The following is a 25,890-nucleotide window of genomic DNA, read 5'->3' as shown; positions in this document are numbered from 1 at the left end:
TAATGTAGCACATGATATATTCAAATTAACACTATGCCCACCCCACAATCTTCAGATTAGCACTGCTTCCCCCACAATCTCCCTTGCTTTTCTACCTGGAGATGCCTAAATTTGTCTGACGCTGCAAGCGGTGTTTGAATGCCGACTTTGTGTTCCCAAGGTTGCAAAACTTTGCATGTAAAATCAACAAAGCGAAGCAAGTGAGACTCTCACAGTAGCTTCACAAGCTGTAATTCAGTATTCAAATATCCCATGGGCAACTCAACTCTTGACGGAGGGTTCTGTATATATAGTGTGTGCCTCACGGCAAAATCAAACTCTTAGGAAACATCTGTCATGCTATTTGGCAAAGCAACAAGGCTCTTGTCATGCTCTTGATTGCATCTACAGATATTAAATTTATTTGGCTGCAGACAGTGCTGGCAAGATTGGATTACATTATTTCATTATTTGTTTTGTATATTTGATATATTTATCTCCCACCTTTCTCCTGCCTCAAGGTGCCTAACAGCAAAATTACAATGATACAATTTTTTTAAAAAAATGCAAAAACATTAAAGTATTAATATGTTTAAAAAGCATTTAAACCATTTATGAAGTTGATGAAACATTAAAACAGTAAAATGTATTTTAAGGAGGGTGTACCGCATCACATTTGTTATATTGTTTGTTAGGTTTGCATTACTGTATTTTCGTCATTTCCTAATGGCAGGTGACTTAGTATTGATTAGAAAATGGCATAAAAGATAGGGATTATGCTACAGATGTCTTCAGAAACAACTAAAATATAGGTAGAAAAGGATATTCTTTGCCCAAAAGAAAAAGGTCTTTCCACTTAATTTATTATTTTTGAGATATAACTTCATCCTGTCCTCATTCTTTTCCATTCACTCATTAAGGATAATTGCATTTCTTCTAGTACATCACTTCCAGTCTCTGCTCTGTGTGCCTTCTGGTGCCATAAGAGTTTAGCACGGTGTCCTGTATAGTATAGCATGGAAATCCACGTTAGTATCCTTTGCTGTTGTTGTTGCATGCCTTCAAGCCTTTTCCGACTAATGGCAACCTTAAGGTGAACCTATCATAGGGTTTTCTTGCCAGGTTTCATCAGAGGTTTGCCATTGCCATCCTCTGAAGCTGAGAGAGTGTGACTTGCCCAAGTCCACTCAGTGGGCTTCACATGGCTGAACTGTAATAAACAATACTGAACTTCAATATGCAACAGTATGCCCCCAAACTATCCCAATTTGGCACAGACAATCCCAGTTAATCCTCCTATACACCCATTTTTTTCAGTTTCTTTCAAACTGTTCTTGTTCCTCTCCCCTCTTCAAATTTCCCCCTTTTGTCCTCAGCTTATTTTAGCTGCTGCAAAGTGAGTTAAAACTGTAAAAGTAGTTTGTTCTCAAATAATTCTGCAGAGGGAAAAGAGAGGAGGCAACAGATTCTTACCCTTCCCAGTAAGCTCAGGCCAAAGCAAACTGCTGCAGCTTCTCCTAGCTTGTATATTCTTCCTCATTAACATTTGCCATCTTGAACACATTCTGGTGCTGCTTGGCCACATCTCCTGGTTTTCATTGGTGAAATGTTGGGGATGCAACAGCCTCCTGGGACAACATAGCAGCTGATTGCACTGCATGTAACTCTGCATAGCCTGCATCCGCATTTCAGAAATAGCCCAGTTTGACACCACTTAACTGCATGGCTCAATGCTCTGGAATTCCAGGAACTGTATTGTTAGCCCTTGGTATCCACTGGGGTTCAGTTCCAGGACCCCCAGTAGATACCAAAATCCATGGATGTTCAAGTCTCATTAAATACAATGGAGCAGTGAAATGGTGTCCTTTAAATAAAATGCCAAAATCAAGGTTTGCTTATAGGAATTTACATATTTTAAAAATATTTTCAAGCCATGGATGCTTGAATCCGTGCATAAAAAAAATAAGTGGATACAGAGGGCCAACTGTAGTTTGCTGTGGCACCAGAGCCCTCTGACAGAGAAAGCTAAATGGCTCACAAAACTACAGTACCCAGGATTCATAGCACTGAGCCATGGCAGTCAAACTGGATTATTTCAGCGATGTAGATGCAACCATAGTCACTGCTAGGAATATGATTGCAGGTCAACAGTCAGGGACTAGGGGCCCTTTCACACTACACAATCCCAGAGCTATGATCCAGCTTCAACTGCCATAGCTTGTAGTTTGGTGAGGCATTAGAGTTCTCTGGCTGGGAGGATGGAATCAGACAGTTAATGTATAATAATAGCGTAAAATGAGTACACAAAGGGATCTTGCAGCACTTTTGAGTCTGAAAGATAGAAGTTGGTAGCATGAGCTTATGTAGACATCAGCCTACTTCCTCAGATGCATTTGGTGGAGTGCAAAATTAGGTAGAGTAAATCCACTCAAAGGGCTTCATACCCGGAAGGCTATTCTCCATATGTTATTATTCCCCCTCCCCCCAATTTAATAAGTACAACACTCCAAGAACTTTGTACGTTGGACTTATGCAGTAGCAAACATCCCACTAGTCACCTGGTAATTTCCCCTTCAAAACTGGAGCTTGCCTTGACTATAGGCATTTCTCCTTCCCTTTTGTCTGCTTTGTGTAAATACATCTTAAACAGTCCCCCCCCCCCACCTTAAGAATGAAATGTCTGCCAATGCCTGATCAGCCTGAATGGAAACCATCCTGTACCTGAGCCAGTGTATTGTGCCTATTGTGAGCCTTGTACAAAGACACCACCCCATTCCTTCTTGTATAGTTACTTTGCCACCTCTTGAGCTAAGCTGGATTTTGCCTTGGTGTAAAAAAATCCTCTAAAAACCTCCAGGTGCCCACTGTAATGTCTGATTCTGCTGCTACCCTCATTCTTTGTCACTTCTACACTACGCAGCATTTTGCTGACCATATTCTATTCAATCTACTGGATCAATTTTTCTGCCACCAGCTCTTAGCTGAAATTACTGTGCCACAAAAGCCTTTCATTCTGCCCTATCTCTGCAAGGAAGCTTCGTGTTCTGTCTTGATTGCGTAGATTTTTAATACTTTTGATCACATTTGTGTAGGAAGCACAGCCGTTTAGGTGCAGGCTTTCTCTGGAAAGTAGGAAAAAATACAACCAGGTTCCTTTGTATGCATCACTTTCTGTCCTAGTCTTGTTCTGGGACAATAAGTTTTTATGGAGTGGAAATTTTGTGGGGGGTTTAGCTTAGGTGTCCCTATTGTTTCTATCATTCCCTTTCATGTATAAACGGGAAACTGCCACTTGTACTTTTCTGGATCAGACAAATCAATCCAAGACAGTTTTATTCCTCCACCCCACTTCTTAGCTTTTCCCATAAACTTTAGAATCCCAATACGCTTAACCCAATTTGCAGCCTCCCAAAAGCTGAGACCCAACTTGCTCTTTTCAGTTTCAGCTATACACGACCAAGCCCTAGTTGTTCAGGCCTCACTGCATTCCCCCCTACTTCCCAAGCTTAAACCACAAAAAAGCTTTGAAAGCTAATCTCTCCATACTGAACTCTCCTTCAGGGATTTTGATTGTATTCTTTTAATTTTCTGTCATGAAATTATTTTAACCCTTTATATGCTTGATATGCCCATTGCACATGAGCCAATTAATTCTGTTACAATTTATATTGTTATGCTTGCTGATTCCCCACATTGATCATTGTGTACATTTTGAGTCTCACTTGTCAAGTAAACTCCCCCTGAGAAATAGATAAATAGGAGTGACTGGGACAAGCTTGTTAAGACATGTTACTGCCAAGGTTAAGATGGCCCTTATCTCTGTGTATATCAGAACGTGCACACGTTTGTACATGTGTCTAGAGATGAACTTGCTAACAAAGTATTCTTTGTTAATGACCTTAACAGCATTAGAGTTCATGTGCCGTAAAACTGTAGAGGATTTGACTGACGACAGGTGTTTTTGTGCACCACAGTGGGGCCCTTGAGATGTTTCAGATTGCAACTCCCACCTCTGGCAATGTTAGACAGGGCTATTGGTTGGTATTGGCTGAAAACATCTGGAAGGCCACAGTGGCCTGCCTCTCCTGTATAACATTAATGTACGTTTTATTTTACTGTAATAATTTATGCAACAATTGTATGTAAGGTACATAATGGACTTTAGTGATATATAGTATAGTTCTAACTATTACCTCCACCTCTCTCAGATGGCTCCTAGCTTTCTCCAAAAATTACTGGTGGAGATACTTTAACTGTTATATCTACTTGATGTGCAGATATGCCAGAAGGGGAGGAGAATTTCTATTTCTGCAGCTATTTATATAAATAAAATGGTCTCTCTAGAACTGGCACTAACTCTCAGGACCTGGACTAACTTTGCTGGTCCTCAGGGCAAGAGAGAGGACTCTCAGGGCAAGAGCACTGCTTTGAAAAGCATGTATACAAATATTTTCTTCATTTGTTAGACTTGGTTCTTTTTGTCTAAATGGCATTCCCTGAGTGAAAATGAAGCAGGAATCTTGGTTGATGCCGAATGTTATCACATTTAATGATATCACCAGGGGCTGCCCTTTGTAACATCACAACTGTGACATCATAGATCTGGACTTCAAATCTCAGAGTCCCAACAGTCTTGACTTGGCAACCCTAAATACAACATTTTTTAAGGTTACAAAACAAAACATGTATTTTTAAAGAAAGGCAAGACCAAGTGAACAGAAACTATTTAGAGAAAAAAAACAGGGCATGGAAACAAAATAAAAACAGAAAAATTAAAGTGAGGTATATTTTGGTAGGATTATTTTAACAATCAGCACTTTTCCGTGAGACAAGAGTAACTGTAACCAAATATTAATGCTCAGTTAGTTTAAGCTTCAACTACAATAACAGCTACATTATGAAAAGATGGAAATGATTTTCAGTATAAACAGGTACAAAGTTATTAAGTATGTTAATTTTTAAATGGAAAGAACATTCACAGGTTGTTTTGTTGCCAGTTTAACACAGGTGAAGTTATTTCCAAAACAAACTGCACCACCTTGTGCTCTGCTGGGAAATTACAAGAAGACGTGCTCCATTAACTTGGCATCCTCTTTATCATCAACAGGAATTTCAACCACTCCTTGTAGATCAGCTAGGACTGAGATAATAAGCTTAAATAATTTTTCTCTCCTGCTCTGAAGGCACGTTTCAGCAATCTCCTTCCATTCTTCCACGGTGCAGACCGTATCATTTTCAATCATTTGCGCTAGTATATCTGTTAGTAAATTTCATAAAAGAAAAATAATATTATGCTGCATTGCCTTTCTGTTTGGGCCAAGATTCATATGAAACTGAAACACATTTTCACTTTAATAGAATCCTAAATTAATTTCATTGAAGCCTTATACAACCCTATACCCTACTGAATTCAACAGGGCTGTAACTGCTGTTTGTTGCAATCATATATGAAGCATATTGAGACCAGATTCAGATTTAATTCTTTAGTAAATGTACAGAGGCTCTCAGCAGGTAAGATGCAATAATGGAAGTCGTCCTTTCAATAATGACATCGAGGTTTATATTACTTTTCAAGAGTGAACAAAGCTAAGAAAACATTATACAAATGAAAACTGGAACATGTAGCCAAGAAACATCAAAGTGTGGCCAAGATGGCAAATGTTGCAAATGAGAAAGACTATCCAAGCTAGGAGATGCTGCAGCAATTGGCTTTTACTTGAGTCTAGCGTAAAGGACAAGATCCTGCCCCTTTCTCTTCACTCTCCCCCCACTGAATTAACTACTTCTTCATTTAGAATTCAGGCTGAAAACATACAGCAGTAAAGGCACCGGGTTAGAGCTGCAGCAACCACACACCATGCCCCCAACCAGGCATTTTCCTAGTGCAAAAAGAAGCAGCAGAACACTGCTCCTTTTTGTGCTGGGAAAAAAGGTACCTTTGCCACTGTGGCAATGGTTTTTCTGGATTTCAGTGATGTGTGGTATTGAAACTCTGAAACGCCAAAGCCATGTGGCTGCTAGGGCAGCTTCACAGTTGTTCCCAGCATCTTGGGGTGTGTATCGTTCGCCACACCCCCAAACCACCAAGAAGCCAGCTCTTTTTGCCAGTCTGTACTGGCAGACAGTTTGTAACAACTGAAGTAAGTTATGTACAAAGGGAAAATGCAAGAGAAGGAGGGGAAAAATGGGATATCTTTAAAGCATCTGGGAAAATAGGATGAGAAACTAATCGGAACTTCCCCTGCCAAAACTGGGACAACTAGAGCATATGCTAAGTGTAAAAAGAATAAATCAATACTCCATTTACCCATAGATAAAACATGCTGATATTTTTTCCAGAATGTCTCCATATGAAAGGATGTTAAGTGATAACTTTGTTATGTAAGATCAACACAATGAAGTGGACATCTTCAGTACAACATATAGTTTATATGCAGAAAGTTCCAGACGCCACCCTCTCATCTCCAGTTAAACAGGAGAGACCAGCTCTGACAGGTTTAGGGGCCAATTCTTCTTACTTGCCTACCAGAATTTGCCACGGGCTACATATATCTCTGCTGTCACATCACAGACAATCAGTTGCAAACATTTTCTTTACAAAAAGGTTCAAAACAAGCATTTTCCTATTCCAGTCTATATTAAAGATGCAATATTTCTGGAAATTTTGAAACGGGGGGGGGGGGGTAGTTTCCTGGAAAAAACAGATTTTTCTCTCAGGAATATTGAAGAAATGTAATTTACAGATTGAATGTCAGTTAGTTACTGTAGGGATGTAAAATGTATTATGCATACTTTGGCTTGCATAAATTATCATATTTATTATTTTAAAAATAAAGGTTTTAGGCAATAATTACAAATTGAATTTACTTTTTATTTTATTTGTTTTTGTTGTAAATTGAACTACAAGGCAGTGAACTGTATGGCATGCCAAATTGTAAAAAACCTCTTTGGTTTTATCACTTTATTTGTGCCCTACGCATTTGCTGGAGTTAGGGTCACAGACTCCCTGTGAAAGTGGAAAAACAGCAAATAAAAACACTTTTTTAAACCTGAAAGAACACCTCTCTAGGAATATCTAGGTCTTCCAGCACAACTCTATGGTTAACCTCAGCCAGAGGTGGACCGTAGAATCATGCTGGAGGACCTACAAATGCCTAGCAAATTGTTTTCTCTAGGAATCTCTGTGTCCTCTAGCATGACTCTATGGTCAACTTTCCACCAAGTCACTCAGGAAGACCTAAAGATTCCTTGAGAGAATATGTCAAATCCAGAATAATCAAAGTCCCAAATGTGGAGGGCCGGCTATAGTTGGATGGGACATTGCCAATGAAGACCAGGTGCTGCAGGCTATATTTCAGCAGAAGAACTTGGCAAAAGCACCTCTGTTTAAATTCATGGAATTGCCATAGGTCAACAGGTGACTTGAAGGCACATCTACACACACACAAAAACCTCCAACAAAAACAAGCAACTATCAATATTGGTAAAATATAGAAAATTATTTTGTCTGCTCTAGCTCTTCATTGTGACAAGGAGACATAAAGCACTTATTCCTACCAAAAAAAAAAAAAAAAGAAAAGCCAGAGAAAAGGAAACCACGAGCAGGAATTGCAATGACCTAGTCCAAGATAAAAGTCTTTCTATCACAGTGGGCTCTTGATATCCACTGACGTTTGATTCCAGGATCAACACCACTCTCTGTGGATTCCAAAATCTGTGGCTGCCCAAGTCCCATGAAATACAATGACATAGTAACATGGTGTCATTTATATAAAATGGCAAAATCAAGGGTTATGTTTTGGGTTTTGTTTTGTTTTTGTTTTTTAAAAATATTTTCAAGCTGTGGATGGTTGAATCCATGCATAAAGAATCCATGGATAAAGGGGGCCAACTGTACATGGCTTTTTGAAATAGTTTTGCAGAAGTAAATACATCAACACCTTGCCTTAATCATTCTCTTTATCATTCTACAAGAAAATATACTGTAGTCCATTTTCTCTGTTTTTTCAAAACTAGAGGGGGGAAGAGACATTTCCCCATGACATTTTCCAGGAATTTGGCTGGCTTTCACATCTCTAGCCTGACCACGTTTCAGTGGTATGAGGATAGGAATGTAGCCCATGGCAGATTCCTGACATAAATACTCTGAACCAAAGGATCTTGACAAGCCTAACTGGGGAAAACCTATTTGGGTGAGACTTTGAAGAGCTACTGCCAGTCATGCAATAAACCAAGCCCAGAGTAGAAAGTTCAAAAGTGACAGACAGTGAATAGTTAGTTATTGGTCAGAAGTCTTGCTGTTCTTAAAGAAGTGTAATAGCAGCTAGAGGTGGAGACAGTCTGACTGAGGCACTGGGGCAAAATTTAATCCTTTCCCTTGTGTTATTTTTCTGATGAAAACCCCACACCAAATTTCCCCCCTTTCAAGGTGAAACAGGTACTTGTGTATTTTGCTGTGCAAAATAAAGGTAAGTCGAGCTGTCCTCACTTTTGCCTTCCTTGGCAATCTCCTCCAACAATCGTATGCAGTATACTTTGTGTTCGGTATGGATGAGCGAGAGGATGGTTTCTCCAAGGGACATGAGGGCTGGTTTCCCATTCCATTCTTGAGTCAGGCAACGGATGAGTTCCACACCAGGGCAACGCTTCAGTAGGAAAATATAATCCTCTGAAACCAAGCAACAAAGGATGTTGTTCTGTTCCAGAATTGGGTGAGGTTGAAAGTTTGTTTGGTACCAAATACTGGCATGCTTTACTGCCATAAAATTAGCTTTAGGGGTGGTAAAAGATACTGCAGATGGTATACAGCAGGAAAACATTCCAGCCCTTTCGCTAATGGGTTTCAGCATTCTATCACAGCCAATAGTAAAAGGGGTCCCCTAATGAACTAATTCTACCCAACAATCCAAGCCCCCATGGCTGGCTAAATGGGTAAACCCTGGACTGGGGTGTACCTCCTCAGGCAAAACTAATGGAGATAGGCTCCCAAGGGTTATCTAATGCAGAAGTATACAAGGAAAATTGAAGTGCACAAGTGTGACCTATTTCCCGCCGGCCCATGGCTATGATAACTGTGCTAGCAGGTTAGGAACAGAGGAAAATTTACTCCACCAGTTAACAATCAGCCTTTATATCTTTTCCCAGTCTTAAATTGCCAAACTGATGCAAACCAGCTTCAAAGTCACTTAATATAAGTTATCCCTTACTCTACTACTGGACAGCTGTTAACATTTGGCAATGATGCTAACGGAGACTCTAAGACCCATCAGCCTAATGGCAGAAGGCCAACTTACTACAGATGTTAGAAAGGCAGTTGGAAAAATCACAGAAATACTTGTGTATGTTTATGAGCTATCAGACCTATAAATAAATATTATGGCTTTGGAATTTACCTGTGGGAAGGCGATGGAACTGATGAAGGTAATCCATGGCTCCAAAGATCTGTCCCTGTTTGCACAAGCACAGAACTGCTTTCTTGTGCACCCTACAATCACTGTAGGCTATCTGAGCCAAAGCAAAGCAATGAGATTTGTTATGCTCATCCACCTCTGCATACTTGTAAATTGCATCACCAGCTGCCTCAGACAATTCCAGCCTGTAGGAAACAAAAGCAGGTGATTAATGGACTTTGAGGCACTGAGAAGATATTTGGAGAGCCAGCATGGTGTAGTAGTTTGAATGTAGGCTAGGACTCCAAGAGACCAGGGTTCGAATCCCTGCTTGGTTATGAAAACTCACTGGGTTTGAAATCAGATGGTCCTAAAGGGACGGCATCACACCACCCCTTTGTGCACCAAATCAGGGCTGCGGCAACTGCCCACCGTGGCCCCGATCTAGCATTTTCCCAATGCAAAAAGGAGCGGCAGGGGAAAGTGTGCCTCTTTTGCAGCCGTTGCAGGTCTCTCCCGCTCCTGCGGCATGTGGCGTCTGGTTCCCGCACTGCCTGTCATCTGTTTGGGCGGGCAGCATGAGCCAAGACTGGGGATGGAGTTGAGCCACCCCTAAGCCAGCTCTTATTGCTGGTCTATTTTGCCCCTGGGTGACCTTGGGCAAGTTACATTCTTTCAGCCTTGCAGGAAGGCCATAGCAAATCCCCTTTGAACAAATCATGCCAAGAAAACACCTTGATAGAGTTGCCATTAGTCAGAAACACAATACAACAGCAAAAAAAGAACTTCAAAATAAGTTGAATAGCAATGATAATGATGCCTAGCATTTTTTTAGACTTAAAATCTAAGATGGACATGGGGAATATATGGCTCTCCAGAGGTTCCTAGGCTACAATCCCATCCTAACTAATCATTATCCATTCCCTCAACCTGATCTATGATATTTGATACAAAAGAGAAAAGGGAGAGGAAAACACGGAAGCTGAAGGAACCCACAGCATAGAATCCTCTTATACTTGTATTGCCCCTCTTAAAAACTGCAATGTAATCCACACTCAACCATGGAATCTGACTGGGTGACCTTAGGCAAGTCACATCCTTTCAGCCTCAGAGGAAGGCAATAGCAAAACCACTCTGAAATTAAACCAGATGGAGTGTGCTCAGGGTGGCACAGTGGATGGTTCCCAAGACAGCAAAGGTAACACCAGAAAAGGCACTCAAAAGTTGTCCTTGCTGTCCATTGTAGGGATCTTTCTATTTCGACAGGTCTTCAAGGGTTGGAGAGAAGGGACTTTCCTGTGCTGAGTTGTTTATATCTGTTGTTGTTCTTTTTAATGGCTTATTTTAGCTGCTTTCAATTTTATTGATAGTTTAATTATAATTTAAAGTTTTATACAATGCAATATTTTTAGCTGTATGTTTTTTAACTTTGGTAAGCTGATTCTGGGAGTTATGTCACCCCCAAATAACTTTTCCAAGCATTACACAGACATACTTTACAATTTGAGGCCTGATACAGACAGGCCAAAATAAAGCTGCTTCGAGTCACTTTGCAAGTATGCTGTTTAAATGATGCATGCGTCCTAAGAGTCCAGAAGCCGCACCAAAGCCACGATACAGTTCTAAGGACTGGAGTGCAGCTTCCAGACTCTTAGGACACATGCATCATTGAAACACCATACCTCCAAATTGACCTGAAGCAGCTTTATTTTGGTCTGTCTGTATAGGGCCTGAGAAACCTGGCCTAAAGAAATACATTCAGCAAATATTTAGGAGGAACTATGGAAATGTGCCTTTTTTGGAATCAGACTGTTGGTCTATCAAACCCAATATTGATTACTCTTGATTGGCTTCCCATGCCTTTCCTATCACCAGGTACCAGATTTTTTAAACAGGGTTTGGCAGGGATTGAATAATGACCTTCTACATGCCTAGAGTGTGCTGTACCACCCATGTAGCACCTCTTTAAATGTGCCCACTTGCCACTTACTTGTGTAGGGTCAACCAATGCATCACAAGGTCCAATCGTTTCTCAGCCAAGGCACATTTGATGGCTTCGGCTGTCAGGTTTGCAGGAAGAGGCTTTTTTATGGCGATGCTTGTGCTTATGAGAGCTTCACAGTACATGAGCAGAGGGAGGATCTTCCCTTTAACAGGGCCAACAGCTAAAGGGAGAAATCAGTGAGTTTTATTTAAAACAATGTTTAGCCAACCTAGCCAACTACAAAGAATGCTGGGAGTTGCAGCCCAACATCATCCGGAGGGCCATGTGATTCCCACTCCTGACCTAAATACAGTCACCCCTCCATTTTTGTAGACTTGAAGTTTGCGGTCTCGATTACTCAGAGGGGCGAGCCCCATTGGCTAAAGTGGCGCACACGGCCACTCAAGCCAATGGGGCTTGAATATATGTGAATTTCTGTTTTCATGGTGGTGGTGGTGGTGGGGGGGGGGCGGAACAGATCCCCCACAAAAATGGAGGGCATCTGTAGTTTGGACTGAAGCCCTCCATGGATTGGCCCCTCCTTACTTATCTGACCTTCTTTCTCCTTACATTCCTACTCCTACCCTCCGCTCTGGTAGTCAAGGTCTCCTGTCACAGTGTAGGATTGCCACTGACCCCTCCCGGATCCATCCCTTCTCACTTGCTGCCCATTACTCCTGGAACCTTCTTCCCCCACGTACACACCTCATCACTTCTCTACCTAGTTTCAAAACTGAGTTAAAGACTATATTGTTTAGAGAAGCGTTCCCAGGGGTAAGCCCCTCTCTGTCCCAGGATGCCTCCTTTTAACCATCCATTAAGAAGCCAAGCCCTCCCTCCAGTCCATCTCCCTTGGTCCAGGCCTTGGAGGTAGAGAAGAACTGCTGGACCTCATCCCCACCACCACTCCCTTCTCCTTTTGTGTCGTGTCTTTTTAGATTGTAAGCCTGAGGGCAGGGACACGTCTAATTAAAAAGATTGTATGTACAGCGCTGTGTAAATTTACAGCGCTTTATAAATAAAGGATAATAATAATAATAATAATAATAATAATAATAATAATAATAATAATGGACTAGTTCTACCCATACCAACTGCTTGCACTCTGAGATCAATACCAAAGGTTATGCTTGCACACTCCCCTATTAGGCTGCAAGACAAGAGGATACTGCCTCCCTGCTTCTGGAACATACTTTTTTTTTAAATATATATATTTTAAAAGTATAACAGCTTTTACATCAATTGTACTTTTTCCATTTCTTCAAGATATATACAATAAACATATAATACACATGTATTCAGCTCCATATTTCCGTTTAACATTTATACCTTCTTCTTTTTCTTGAATAAAACTTCCATCCTTTGAAGACTTACTTTCATATTGACCTTTGAATTTGTTAATCTTTAGAACCATAACTCAATTTTTAACCAATTCCTTCACCTTTTCTGGTTTATATTAATTTCTGCTAATTTATCCCAATATGAACATATGTTTTCCAATTTTGCTAATTGTTTGGTTATTTATCTCTAAACTTTATACACTTCCTGGCCCATCATCTTTTCTGAATCAGAGTATTCTCTTCTTGATGTCTATTATGATAATCCATTATCTAGCTCTGCTTTTTTTTTTTTTTTTGCAAGCTTATCCCATGTTTTCTATATTCATTCAATATTAACTTAGGCTATTTACAAGAAATTTCTTCATCTATTACATATCAATATTCTTTCATCTTAAGATCTTCTTCCCCTTTTAGAGAATTCTTATTTACTTTCACAGAGGAATACTAGTATACATTCCTATTATACACTTGCCAGCTATTATATACTTTTCATAGTACACATTTCCATTTAGTTTTCACAAATTTATAAAAGTTTTCCCAACTCAATTGTACTTCTTCTTCTGTTTTGTCTTTCATCCATGCTGTTAATCTGTCCATCTCGGCTGTCTCGTAGAGCTTGATAATCCATGTTTCTATAGATGGTATTTTCGTATTCTTCCAGAGTTTCGCGTATGTTATTCTTGCACAGGTTAAAGCATAAAATATAAATTTACCATTTGATTTAACCATCTCTTTATCCACCATGCCCAACAAAAACACCTCTGGGGTAAATGGAATCTCAAGTTTTAACTCTATTCTCAAGCATTTGTATATTCTAGTCCAGTATTGTTTGGCTAACCTACACGTCCACCACATATGGAAATAGGTTCCAGTTTCCTTTCTACATTTCCAGCAAATAGAGTTTACGTTTTTATACATATAAGATAATTTTTGGGAGTGAGGTGCCATCTATATACCATTTTGTAGATGTTCTCTTTTATTTCTTGTGAAGTTGTATATTTTAAATCTTTCAACCAGACTTTAACCCAATTTTCGTAATTTAGGTTATGGCCTACATTCTGAGCCCATTTTTTCATGGTATGTCTGATTATTTCTTCTTCTGTGTCCCATTCTTGCAACATTTTGTAGTAATTAGAAATCAATTTTGTTTTCCCTTTTAACATGATCTCTTCCCATTGTGTCTTTTGATTTTCTATCCCCTTTAGTTTTTTATCAATTTTCCATCTTTCGTATAATTGTCTATGCAGATACCAATGACATATTATGCCTGTTTCTTTTAGTTCTGCCTGGGATTTTATTACAGTTTCACCTTCAGAGTTAGTTGTCAATAAATCTGAGTAATATAACCAATTAGGTTTTCCTATCCCTTCCCTGCCATAGAAGGCTTCATGAGGGGAACAACATTGTGGGATATTTTTACAGAGACTTATTTTCACCTTCTCCCATACAGACAATAGAGCTCTTTTTACAGTGTGGTTTCTGAATTCCTTATGTGTCTTATCTTTATCATAAAAGATATAACCATGCCAGCCATATCTCATATCCCCTCCTTCAATTGCTAAGTTTTTTTCATCGTTCAACAATACCCAAGTAGATAGCCAATTTAAAACAGATGCAAAGTAATATAATTTCAAATTCGGTAGGCTCAGGCCTCCTCTACTTTTACAATCGCACATGATCTTTTGATTAATTCTGGCCCTCTTCCCTCCCCAAATGAACTTTAAGATGTCTGCCTGACAATCTTTTAAAGGTTTAAACGAATGTAACACCGGAATGGTCTGGAATAGGAACATAATTTTGGGTAATACATTCATTTGTATTACCGCGATCTTTCCAAGGAATGATAACTGTAAATTCTCCCATCTCTTTAGGTCTGCTTTAATTTCCTTCCATACCTTGTCGTAAATATTATGATAAAGATCGGTATTTTTGTTTGTTAGTTTAATTCCCAAATATTTTACTTCTTTTTCCAGACCGAAACCACTTTTCCTCAATAATTTTTGTTCCTCTTTGCTATCTATGTTCTTTGTCATCATTACGGTTTTGCTTTTATTAACCTTTAGACCAGATACCTCCTCAAAGTCTTTCAACACATTCACCAAGGGTTTAATTCCTTTCTCTGGGTCTTCTAGTATGAACACAATATCGTCAGCGAATGATCTTAATTTAAATTCGAACTTTTTGATTTTAACACCTTGGATTTCTTTCTTACCTCTTACTGTATTACAAAGAGCTTCTAAAACAAAAATGAAAAGGAAGGGGGACAACGGACATCCCTGTCTCGTACCTTTAGTTATACCAAATTCTTCCGTTTTCCCTTGGTTAATAATCAATCTGGCCTTTTGGTTATTATAGATTTCTCGAATCCATCTTATAAACACTGGACCTGCTTCAACCTTTTCTAACATAGTGAACATAGTAACCCAACAAACATTATCGAAAGCTTTTTCCAAGTCAGTAAAAATTAAAGCTAGTTTTTTTTCATTGTGGCTCTCAAAATGCTCTATTACATCCATTATAATCCTCGTGTTATTTTTAATCTGCCTCTGCGGTAAAAATTCTGATTGGTCTTCGTGGATCCAGCTTTTCAATATCTTCTTCAATCTTTCAGCGAATATTATTGCGAATATTTTATAGTCTGAGTTCAACAATGAAATTGGGCGATAGTTCTTCATATCTAAAGGGTCTTTGTTTTCTTTTAACAATATAGTAAGATTTGCATTGTTCCACGTGTCAGGGAATTTGTTTTTCCCTATTGCATTACAAGTTAGTTTTAATGGTAATATTAATTCATCTTGAAATGCCTGATAGTATTCTGTTGGGAGCCCATAAGGACCGGGGGATTTCCCTTTTCCCCCCTTCTTTATCGCTTCTATCACTTCCCCCGCACTGATTGGACTGTTCAATATTATTCTTTGTTCATCATTAAATGGCGATAGTTCCGCGTTATTTAGAAATTGGTCTATTTTATCTTTTGATAATTGATGCTTTTTGTATAGTTCCATATAGAAGGTTTTGAATTCTTGTCTAATCTCGCTTTGGTTCATTGTTAATCTCCCTTCTTTTGTTTTGATTTCTGTTATGATATTCCTCTCTTTATGTTTTCTAAGCCTATATGCTAACCAGCGTCCAGGTTTATTAGCTTTGTCAAAAAAGGTTTGTTTCATATATCTCAATTTCTTTTGTATTTCTTCGTTTTCTTCAAGATCTATTTGCTTTTTTAAAGTGTTGATTTCTTTTTTAATTGTTTTGTTTGTTGTCTGTTCACATAATTCCATTTCTTTTCGTTGCAGTTCTTGGTATAAGTTTAGCCTTTCTTTTTTTCTTTCTCTTCATTACCAGATTTTGTTGGATAAAAAAGCCTCTTATGACGGCCTTTGAAGCTTCCCAGACTGTAGTTATATCTATATCTTCCTTTATATTTTCTTTGAAGAAATATCTCAGTGTTTCTTTTCCTTTTTTCAAAATCTCTTCCTTGGATAGGAGTGCGGTGTTTAATTTCCATGAAAATTCCAGAGGTCTAGTCCTGATTGTCATTTCTATTGGATTATGGTCCAAGATGTTTCTTGGCTGAGAATCTATTGAAATTATATCTTTACACAGTATTTTGGATGCCATAAAAAGTCAATTCTTGATAAACTTTTCTGTATTTCTGAAAAGTAAGTGAAGTCCACTGCCTCCTTGTACTTAAATCTCCAGGCATCCAACAGTGCATGTTCCTCTATTAATTTTTCAAAGGCCATACTAAATAAATACAATATAAACTACAGATGGGAGTGGCTAGAAGGGATTTCTTTTAGATTTAAAGGCGAACTATTCAGAATCAATTCTGTGATGAAGATGAAAGATTTCATCAAAAACTACCGGGATATATTGCAAAAAGGATCGGAGGAGCAGGAAAAAGAGGAAAATAAAGGAGAAAAAGGAGAAATGAAAGAAGGAGAGGAAGAAAGACAGGAGTCCATGAATTAATAGAAAATAAGATAACAGTGTAAGATAAAAGATAATTTATAAACAACAAAATGCAGAAAATTAAACTATTAACATGGAATGTGAGAGGTATGAACTCCCCTCAGAAACGCAAAAAAGTATTTCATTATCTGATTAAACAAAAACTGGACATTGTAAGCCTTCAAGAAACTCATATAAAAAAGAAAGATATCCGCCTATTGAAAAATACCAGACTGGGTAAGGAATTTGTTACAGCTAGTACACAAAGGAAAAAAGGTGTAGTCATATACGTAAATAACAGATTCAAAGCAAAAACACTTTTCACCGACAATGAAGGAAGGTATACTGGTATTGAAGTAAACTTTCTAGAAGGAAAGCAGCTGATTGTTGGAATTTACGCTCCGTTGGATAGGAAAGAGGTGTTTTTTAAGAAACTAAATCAGGAGTTGAGAAACTATAACTATGACAAAGTGCTGATAATGGGGGACTGGAACGGCATAATAAATCCGGAATTAGATCAAAAATCCGAAAAAAAGAAAAAAACACAAGGAAAACTCCCCCAAGCCTCTGGAACATACTTTTGATTGATGTCCACCATGTTTTTTGCTGCTCCAGAGAATAGGACCTGGAACAATGGATTCAAACTAGAGGAAAAGGGATTCCATCTCAACATTAGGAACAACTTCCTGACAGTAAGAGCTGTTTGACAGTGGAATACACTCCCTTGAAGTGTGGTGAAGTCTCCTTTTAAAACAGAGGCTGGATGGCTATCTGTCAGAGGTGCTTTGATTGTGTGTTCCTGCATGGTACAGACTTGGACTGAATGGCCCTTGTGGTCTTTTCGAATGCTATGATTCTGTGTCCCATCATTACAGGCCTTCAAACAGATCCTGAAGATGTACATAGGTACCTTGCTATAACTGAGTCGGAATACTGTGAGGTGCTACTGTGTACATTGCCTTAACTTAGAAATATTAATATTAGCATCTATGTGTTAAACAGTGAAAGAAAATTAATTCCTTAACATTGAAGTATTAAGAGGCAAGAGCCATATTGATTAATTAAATCAATCAATCAATTAAATTGTTATAATTAAAATAAATCAGATTAAAATTACTAAGGGGCTCGATAGAAGGGCAGCTCAGCGCTGCCCATGTTTGCCCCAAGTTGGTGCTGCAGTAGCTACATGCTGCAGCACTGACTCGCTGCCAAAAAGAAGCTGCACAGAGCGGCTTCTTTTTGGCAGCAGCACAAACAGGAAAGGACACCATCATGATGCCACTTTCTGCCAGCGGCGTCTGGATGCTATGTGACACTTGTGTCATCATGGGAGCCACCTTGTGGATGGGAGGCCACTATGATGATGCAAGCACTGTGGTAGGGTTTGGGAGAGTGCAGTTGCTGAACGCTCCCGAACCCTAATTTTGGCCCAATGACAGCGCTTTCTGCCCATCTGTACCTGGCCATACTAAAAAATACTACAATTTAAAGTCATGAGAAATGTGAACAATTATTTAAAATAAGGTAATTAACTATTAACAATTAAAATAATAAATTTTCTCTTTACTACTGAAAATGTTAATGAATCAAGAGTAGCAAATTTATTTTAACTACCCATTTCCAAGCTCTCCATGTTATTCGGTTTCAATTATTAATTTTGATGTTATGCTGTTCTTTTGTATTTTGGGATTTTCAAGCTTGCATATTGCCTTGTGAATATTTACCCTTAAAGGTAGCTAATAAATCTTTAAAATAAATAAATTCAGATTCACTATAAATTCCAATTCACTATAGATTCAGATTCACTATCAAGGGTGCATTAATTCTAAATTCAGTGTTAATTTGTAAATCAGGAAACAGGCAAATATTTATTTATTTGCTGATTTTATGGACAAAATAAATTATGAAATCTATCCTACTGGTAAAAGTCAAGAAATCTGAATAATCTTGGTAAGGATTACACTGGGAACAGTGGAAGGAAGGAAACTGTTGTGGAAAGCTAAGTATGATAAAATGTAGGAGCAGAGGGACTGAAAATATTTCTTGGAAATCAATTTAAATGTATAGTAGCCAATCTACTTGTCTAATACCACATTACTACTTGCCTATCAATTTACATTTTTAAGCCAGCTCAGTCACAATGTGCAATTATATACAATCAAATAACATCTCATGAAGAATCTCTGAAATATTCGTAAGTTTCATACTGAGCTTAAAGGACAAAGGGCATATCTGAGGTTCTCCATACCCCTGAATTTCTCCAAGGTTTCTTCATTGCGGAGGATTCCTCTCGGACAGTTTGCTGCATATATTGCTGCAGCCTCATACTGACCACGGGAAAACAGTTCATTGAACCTAGAACAGATGAAAGAACACAAAAGTTCTTAAGGGTGAACAGGGCATACAAGTACAATTTCCATTCATGCTAATGGAAACACACTAGCTAGGCCTAGCTCTGGTAACCCGGGAAAAACAGTTGAGTAGGGGATCCTCTCCTTCCATATCCAGCCACACTTGACATATATAGCAAAATGGAAGGAAGCAAACCACCTGGTATCTTGCCCTCTACCATCATTAATGGGGCAGAATAGCTGAGGACAAATTTAAGATGGTTAGTCATGATCCTCTGCATGACTGTCCCAAACTGAACAGATGTTTCAAGGAAACTGAAGGCTCCTTCAGATGGGTTAAATATTTCAGGAGGTTGCAGCATGCATTGCTCTAGTTTTTGGATTGGATTGTTTTGTTTTTAATACACAATTGGTTCTATTATCCTGGATTATTTTACAGTGGACCCTTGTTATACGCTGGGGTTTGGTTCCAAGATTCCTCGTGTATAACAAAATCTGTGTATGCTCAAGTCCCATTAAATCTAATGACATAGCAAAATGGTGTCCCTTATAAAAAATGGAAAACCAAGGTAAATTTATACTTTTTTGGAACATTTTCAAACCGTGTATGCTTGAATCCGTGTATAAAAAATCCGTGTATAAGAAGGGCCGACTGTATAGCCATTTCTAGCAAGAGCTGCAATATTTTCTTCCCATCTTCAGGTGGGTTTATTTTTAATTCTGAGACAAATCAGAAAAAAAAGTCTCCTCCTCTCCACTTTTAATTTTTTTTAAAAGGTATTAGCCCTATAATGCACCAAGGAATTGGTTAAATAACACTTTTATGCTACAGCACTTAACTCTAAGTGGGGCGGGGGGGGGGGGGGCAAAGAGGTCAAAATTTGTTCTTTAAACCATGCCACTTCAGCAAACCATGCCACTGTTTAAAAAAAAAGGAAGGACACTGAAAAACTATAGTGCACAGCTAAAAAATTCCTCTAAACAGCACTTCAAAAGAATGGAATAAGTGACTGTGGCGGTGACAACCAGCAAAAAACAAGAAGCTATACTCTTGAGAATTTAGCTTAAACCAGTCCGAAAGAGCTGAAGATCATCTCCTCTGTTGCATTTATCTTTGTAATTTCCCCCGAACAACTCCAGCTTCTCCTTAACTACAGGGACAGGCACTGAACAGACCCAAGCAAGGATGGGGAATGTATGGCTCTCCAGATATTGCTGGACTGCAACTCCAGTCATCCCTCACCACTGGCTGAGTTGAGCAGATGGAATGTGCAGTACAAACAGTTTCCAGAAAAGAAAGGAACAACTGTAGCCAATGTACACAATTTCCAGTCTCTGGCACATTGTGGGGAGAATTGCTGGCCCCTCACATCAGATAGCTTAAGGAGCATTGGATTAGAGGACTCTCAGTCATCTTACCTTTCAATGTATTCTATGAGATCTTCAGCCTCTTGGCTTTTGGTAGGGTCACGTTCAAATACGCTGGAGACGCTGGAGACAATTGCACCTGAAAGGTTAGATCCATCCAGAGAAAGATAATGTTTTATGCCAGCTCAGACCACTGCTCACTTTATCCCTTTCCCATTGGCCATGGTGGATGAAGCTATGACTGGTAGGACAAAACATCTAGAAGAGAAGGGATCGCCCATCTCTGTTTTTTGCTCTCAGAAAACATTCAACAGCTATGTTAGCCTACTTAGGATGTTTGAAACCCTTTCAAATGTATCCTGACACTAGAAATTTACACTGATTTTTATGTTCATTTAAGTGAGGGCAGGGCAACTGTCAGGGAGTATGAGGTTTTATGGCCCTCCAGGATCTGAGGAGGCTTCATCTTTTGGCTCAGATTTGTCAACGGAAAATTTCATCATTATAGGCTCAGGAAAGATCTTTTTTTCCCAACAGGAAGTTTGGTTGGTTTTATAAAGAGTTCTTTCACACTCTACCAGGAGACTCCTGTTATTCTCTGATGGTCTGCCATCCAAGTACTAATTATGCCTCACCCTACTTAGTTTCCAAAATCTAACGATATTGGATATGTTCAGAATGGTATGTTGAGACCAAGAGGGTAGGAATTAGTCTAATGAACTGGGGAAGTGCGACACTACCCCAGGTTGAGGGGAAGAGCATGCCAGAAAATCCAGAAATAGGAAATTGCAAAAAGGACAAACGAGGGAATATAGAACACAAACCAGAAGCAGTGGCAGAGGATGAGACCAGTAAGCTGATACACGTTGTTTGTGCAAAGAAATCCAAATTGAAAAGACAGTGTTAAGCAACTGCTTGCCACACAGATCCATTGATTTCAGCATCCACCACAAATCATCTTATTTTGGACACTTTGTTATAGATGGTAATATATATATATTTTACCTTTTGCCAGTTTCTCATTTTCTATCATTTGAGATATGAGTTGCTGCAGGGTTTCAATGCTCCTGTCTGAATTTTCCCAGAGAGACACAATATTTGCAAACTGTGTCAGTCGATAAAAGCTAAAAACAGGAGAGTACCTTGTAAATATTTCTGGTCAACATCAGACCCTCCAAAACAAGGCAGGGTGCCATTCTTTGCTTCAAACTTTTTCCAATTAAGACTCCTGCCCTGATTATCAAGTGGCTTACAACTTACTTGCCAAAAATCTATTTATATATTATATTATTGCTAAGGTGAAAGTGGAGAGCTTATGATATTCCCAATATTTGCACTTTTACAATTGAAAGTCAAGTTTCATGTGTACTTGATAGATCCTTTACTGATCTGTATTCATTTATTTGCATATAAAGTGGGTACTCACTGTAGAATACATGGGTTGGCATCCTGTTGGTTAGTCACAAGCAGAGTAGACCCATTCAAACAATTGTTGACTGGTAAACAAAACACAATAAATCCCACTTATTCAATGGGTTTACTCTAGTCAACAGGATTTAAGCCATGGTATCCTGATAAAACTTGGAAAGAAGTCCTTGTATTTTGAACACATTGATCAAGATCATGTTTAATAATGCAGTTTCCTATCACCTTAGGTCCAGAAAGCCCACTGCTAGCAGTAGTTTTAGAGAGTTTCAAGCTCGGACCTCTCCTGTTGATGCAACTCAAGAACCTTCACCTAGTAATTCAAAGGTAATTTACTGCTGACTCCTAAGAGAATGCAAGAAAGACCTTTGAAGAGATTGCCTGGTGCTAGTCTAAGTGCAGGGTAAGAGAATGAGCACAGGTCCTCCTTTAGATATGCCGGCTCTAGGATCTACCATGAAGGCAGCCTACAATATTCTTATGTGCTTCAGATATTTTGAATGACAGCTCTCAGCATGTTCTGGTAGGAGTGGAGTGGAACTGTAGTTCAAAACAACTAGAGGTTGCCAGGTGGGGGAATGCTGCACTAAACCATGAATTCAATCGGATGACAGCAAAGAGGAATGTATTACCACAGCAGGTCCATTGATTCAGTAGAAAGTGTGAAAGAAAGAATACCTTGAAGAACCTGTCCTAAATAAAGCTAAATACATGATGCAACTATGACTGCTATACCAAAACTTGAGATGTTCATTCTTTTTTTCAGCCATATTTCTCATCTGAAGTGCCCGCTTCAGGTCCTCATCAACATTGGCTGTGTTCTCCAGCGGGATGTATTTTGTCAGCATGTCCTCTCTCAGTTCCCTCACCCTCCTTTGTAGATGAGCAAGGTGGTTGGAAAGAGCATCAGTGTCGAGAGAATCTTTCAAGCTGAGGCCTGTTGAGAAAAGAAGGAACAAAGCTTCTGGCCCGCTTATAACTGTGATTAAAGCACATCGCTTTTCTGTAAATTCATGTTGCATACAAAGATTACTAAAACTAAATTAGTAAGTCATTAATGTTATCATGCCAAGTGTTTAAAAAGGGGAGATGGAGAAAATGTCCCTTCGGACATTTAGACTACAATTCACACATTCAACCCAGCATTGCAGGTGAGATTGTGGGAGTTGTAGGCCAACAATATCTGAAGGCCCAAATCCCTATTTTAAAGCCATCTGAGCATTCTGCTCTTTCACTGTGGAAAAATTAGGGGATGTGCTTGTGATGTTATGAACTTTTGAAAAGGAAAGTTATTGCAATTATTACATAAATTGAGGTAACATGGTTATATATGAAAAGTATAGTAAATGTAATAATGCAAGGATCTGTTGGGAGAGGTAAGAGTTGGTAGGGGGATTCTGAAAAGGCACTTTGAAAGTGGGCCACCACCACGGTCCTGAACAGGCCACTGGCAAAGAACGGACTTTTCCTGTTCTTTCTGCTAGCAGCCCAAGGTAACCTTTGGTGGCCTCAGAGCAGCTACTGGCCACTTTGGGGGTGTGCATCGTCTGCACGCCCTGTTCTCCAGGCAGCAGGAAGACGCTTTATTTGACCCGTCTGCTTCAGGCCATTGTGAGAGATGTGTGTTAGAGTTAGCAGCATTCAAGATTTATATGCATTAAGTAAGTAATCTGTGACATTATGTTCCATTTCTGTTTAACAAGTCATTATTTTGTTAAACTTGAGCCTTGAAGAAGATTACATAAGGAATATTAATGGAAAACCTCAGACTTTGTGGCAGAGGTGGGATTAGTGGAAAATTCCACAGTTAGACCATAGCGATGGAACATGAAGAGGCGCTTACATTGGTAGCAGAGGTAGAGATAAGGGAAACCCCTCACATTTGGTGGCAGCAGTGAGATTAGTGGAAACCCTCCCAGTGTCTCACAGCTTAATACAGAAGTGTCATGGTCAGTTCCTCCAGTGGGCCCTTGTGGTGTCTTCCAACTCTATTCTATGATTCATAGGGTTCATAAATGGCTTGCTCATGCCCCAAATTTAACAGTAAGTCAGTTTCTCCATTATAGACAACTTCACCTTACCTGGAATTGTTTGAGCTGGGTTGATTTTCTTGGTTGTAGTTGGAGCTTCTTTTGCTGCAAGCCCCTCCCTTAAAGTCCGAATCTTCTGTATTAAATTCTCAATTCTTGAAGAATTTTTCTCAATTCTTTTTAACCTTTAAAAACAAGGAAGGACAAAAGCCATTTAAGACTTACTGTAAAGTAATTCTTTAAAGCAGAATGTTTAAGGTTGGGAGCGGACAGGAGTAGGACCAGAATCCCTGAATTATGTTGAATAGATCAGGAAAGTTTCAAGAAAGTTGTCTCAGAATATGAACAGAAATAATCTAATCTGACCCAATTTTAACTGCCATGGTTCTATGGAATATTATGGAATTCTGGGAATTGTAGTTTACTGTGGCATCAAGGCCTAAACTCCCCTTACCCTAAATTTGAAAACTTCACCTTTTGCTATGGATTTTCAGCTCTCTCTGTAGTGACAATGGGCAGCTGCTCAGCACCGCTGCTGTGGGCATGAGTCACTGAGGACAGAACAAGGTGCCCAGTGTTAACAACATGGTTGGGTGTCTTGTAGTGACTGCAGTGGCGGCACTGGGTGACAAATGCATGGGAAGTCAACCACCTATTGCTGCTACATACAGAGCACAGGTAATGGGGAATTTGGGGCCAGAATATTCTGGAGTATTCTGACCAGTGAAGACATGCCTAGAGTAGAGAATTGGAATGAAAATAATCACACACAGAGGGAAAATAAAGCCTTATCTTCAAAGCTGGCGCATGACTATATCATGATTGCAATGTTATGCATACTTATCTGCGAGGAATTCAGTGCAATTTATTTCTGAATAAAGATGCATAGTTTGAGTTGCATGTTATTATGTCACAGACTTATGCCTTGAGACTACCTGCCCCCAATAGTTTAAAACATCCAAAGAAGTCCTTACTTCTCTTCCAGTTGAATAATTCTCTTCTTGTAATACATAAGAGTGGAAGGTTCACAAGCTAACATTTTTAATTTCCCATGAAGGTGAAAAGCATTCCATTGGCCCTTCTTTAGTACTTCTATAAAGGCATCGTATTCCTGCTTGATGGTTGTCAGGATGTTCTTGTATGCACTGACATGCTCGATTATCTGTGTCAATTAATACAGAAATTAGTTATTTGCCTTTACTGCTTCACGCGAGAACAAAGCAAAAAAAAAAAAAAAAGAAAAGTTCAATTCTCTTAAAGGGGACCTGAGTTTTTCAAAGATACAGGGAACAGAAGTATGTAAGAAGAGTTTGGATCAAAACAAAGCTCTGCGGATTCTAGAAATGGGGGGAATCGTTCTTTCTTTTTTATTGCCCACTATTTAGGGACTTTTCACAATACACAATAATGATTCCACTTTGACTGTCATGGTGGAATCCTAGGTATCCCAGGGATATACAGTTTGGTGAAGCACACTGAGAGCCAGTATGGTGTAGTGCAGTGGTCGGCAACCTCCAGCCCGCGGGCCAGATGCGGCCCGCGGAGGCCTTTTGGCCAGCCCCTGCCGCCGCCGATTCCAGCTCCCGGGCGCCGCCATTTTTTTCAAAACGTTCAGGAGGGCTCCGGTGGTGGCAGAGGCCTCCCGGAGGCCCGTTGCCTTCGCTGGGGTCCTCCAGGAGGGCCCCAGCAGTGGCAGTGGCCCACTGGGAGGCCAGTTGTCTTCGCTGGGGCCCTCCAGGAGGGCTCTTGCAGCGGCAGCAGGCCTCCCAGAGGCCTGTTGCCTTCACTGGGGTCCTCCAGGAGGGCTCCGGTGGCGACAGTGGGCCTCTGGGAGGCCCGTTGCCTTCGCTGGGGCCCTCCAGGAGGGCTCCTGCGGCGGCAGCAGGCCTCTGGCGTCAGGGGCCGGCAAAGAGGGGGAGCCCTCCAGCACTGGCGGCCCCCGCCAGCTCTTTCCCGGCGTCTGACAGGGCCTGGGGCCCGTCAGGGGCCGGCAAAGAGGAGGAGGCCTGGCCCCCGGGGGTGGAAGCTCCGCCCCAGGTGTGGAAGCTCTGCCCCGGGGAGGAAGCTCCGCCC

The 25,890-nt window shown here is 39.8% G+C and overlaps 1 protein-coding gene across 7 annotated transcripts in view; it reads right to left on the bottom strand.

The window, feature by feature from the left end:
• Nucleotides 1–468: 468 nt before the first annotated feature.
• Nucleotides 469–25,890, bottom strand: part of CLHC1 (clathrin heavy chain linker domain containing 1) — a 32,458-nt gene continuing 7,036 nt past the window's right edge. For 6 of the 7 annotated variants that reach the window (XM_089528901.1, XM_089528898.1, XM_089528897.1 and 3 more), the window contains 10 exons: nt 24,792–24,979; nt 23,869–24,002; nt 22,523–22,724; nt 21,368–21,486; nt 20,414–20,501; nt 18,892–18,998; nt 11,359–11,533; nt 9,372–9,574; nt 8,468–8,647; nt 4,504–5,236 (listed from right to left, as the gene is read on the bottom strand). In XM_089528901.1, coding sequence (XP_089385027.1) covers nt 5,037–5,236; nt 8,468–8,647; nt 9,372–9,574; nt 11,359–11,533; nt 18,892–18,998; nt 20,414–20,501; nt 21,368–21,486; nt 22,523–22,724; nt 23,869–24,002; nt 24,792–24,979 — 1,596 coding nt within the window. In that variant the 3' untranslated portion in view covers nt 4,504–5,036. Of the gene's footprint in view, nt 982–4,503; nt 5,237–8,467; nt 8,648–9,371; nt 9,575–11,358; nt 11,534–18,891; nt 18,999–20,413; nt 20,502–21,367; nt 21,487–22,522; nt 22,725–23,868; nt 24,003–24,791; nt 24,980–25,890 lie in introns of those variants that run through there. The other variant, XM_089528903.1, reaches the window with a different exon arrangement.

This window comes from Sceloporus occidentalis, unplaced genomic scaffold (genome assembly GCF_023333645.1).
Source record: "Sceloporus occidentalis isolate IW3139 unplaced genomic scaffold, rSceOcc1.0.p SCAF_6, whole genome shotgun sequence".
Classification (NCBI taxonomy): domain Eukaryota; kingdom Metazoa; phylum Chordata; class Lepidosauria; order Squamata; family Phrynosomatidae; genus Sceloporus; species Sceloporus occidentalis.
This window is presented reverse-complemented; position numbering and strand designations above follow the sequence as displayed.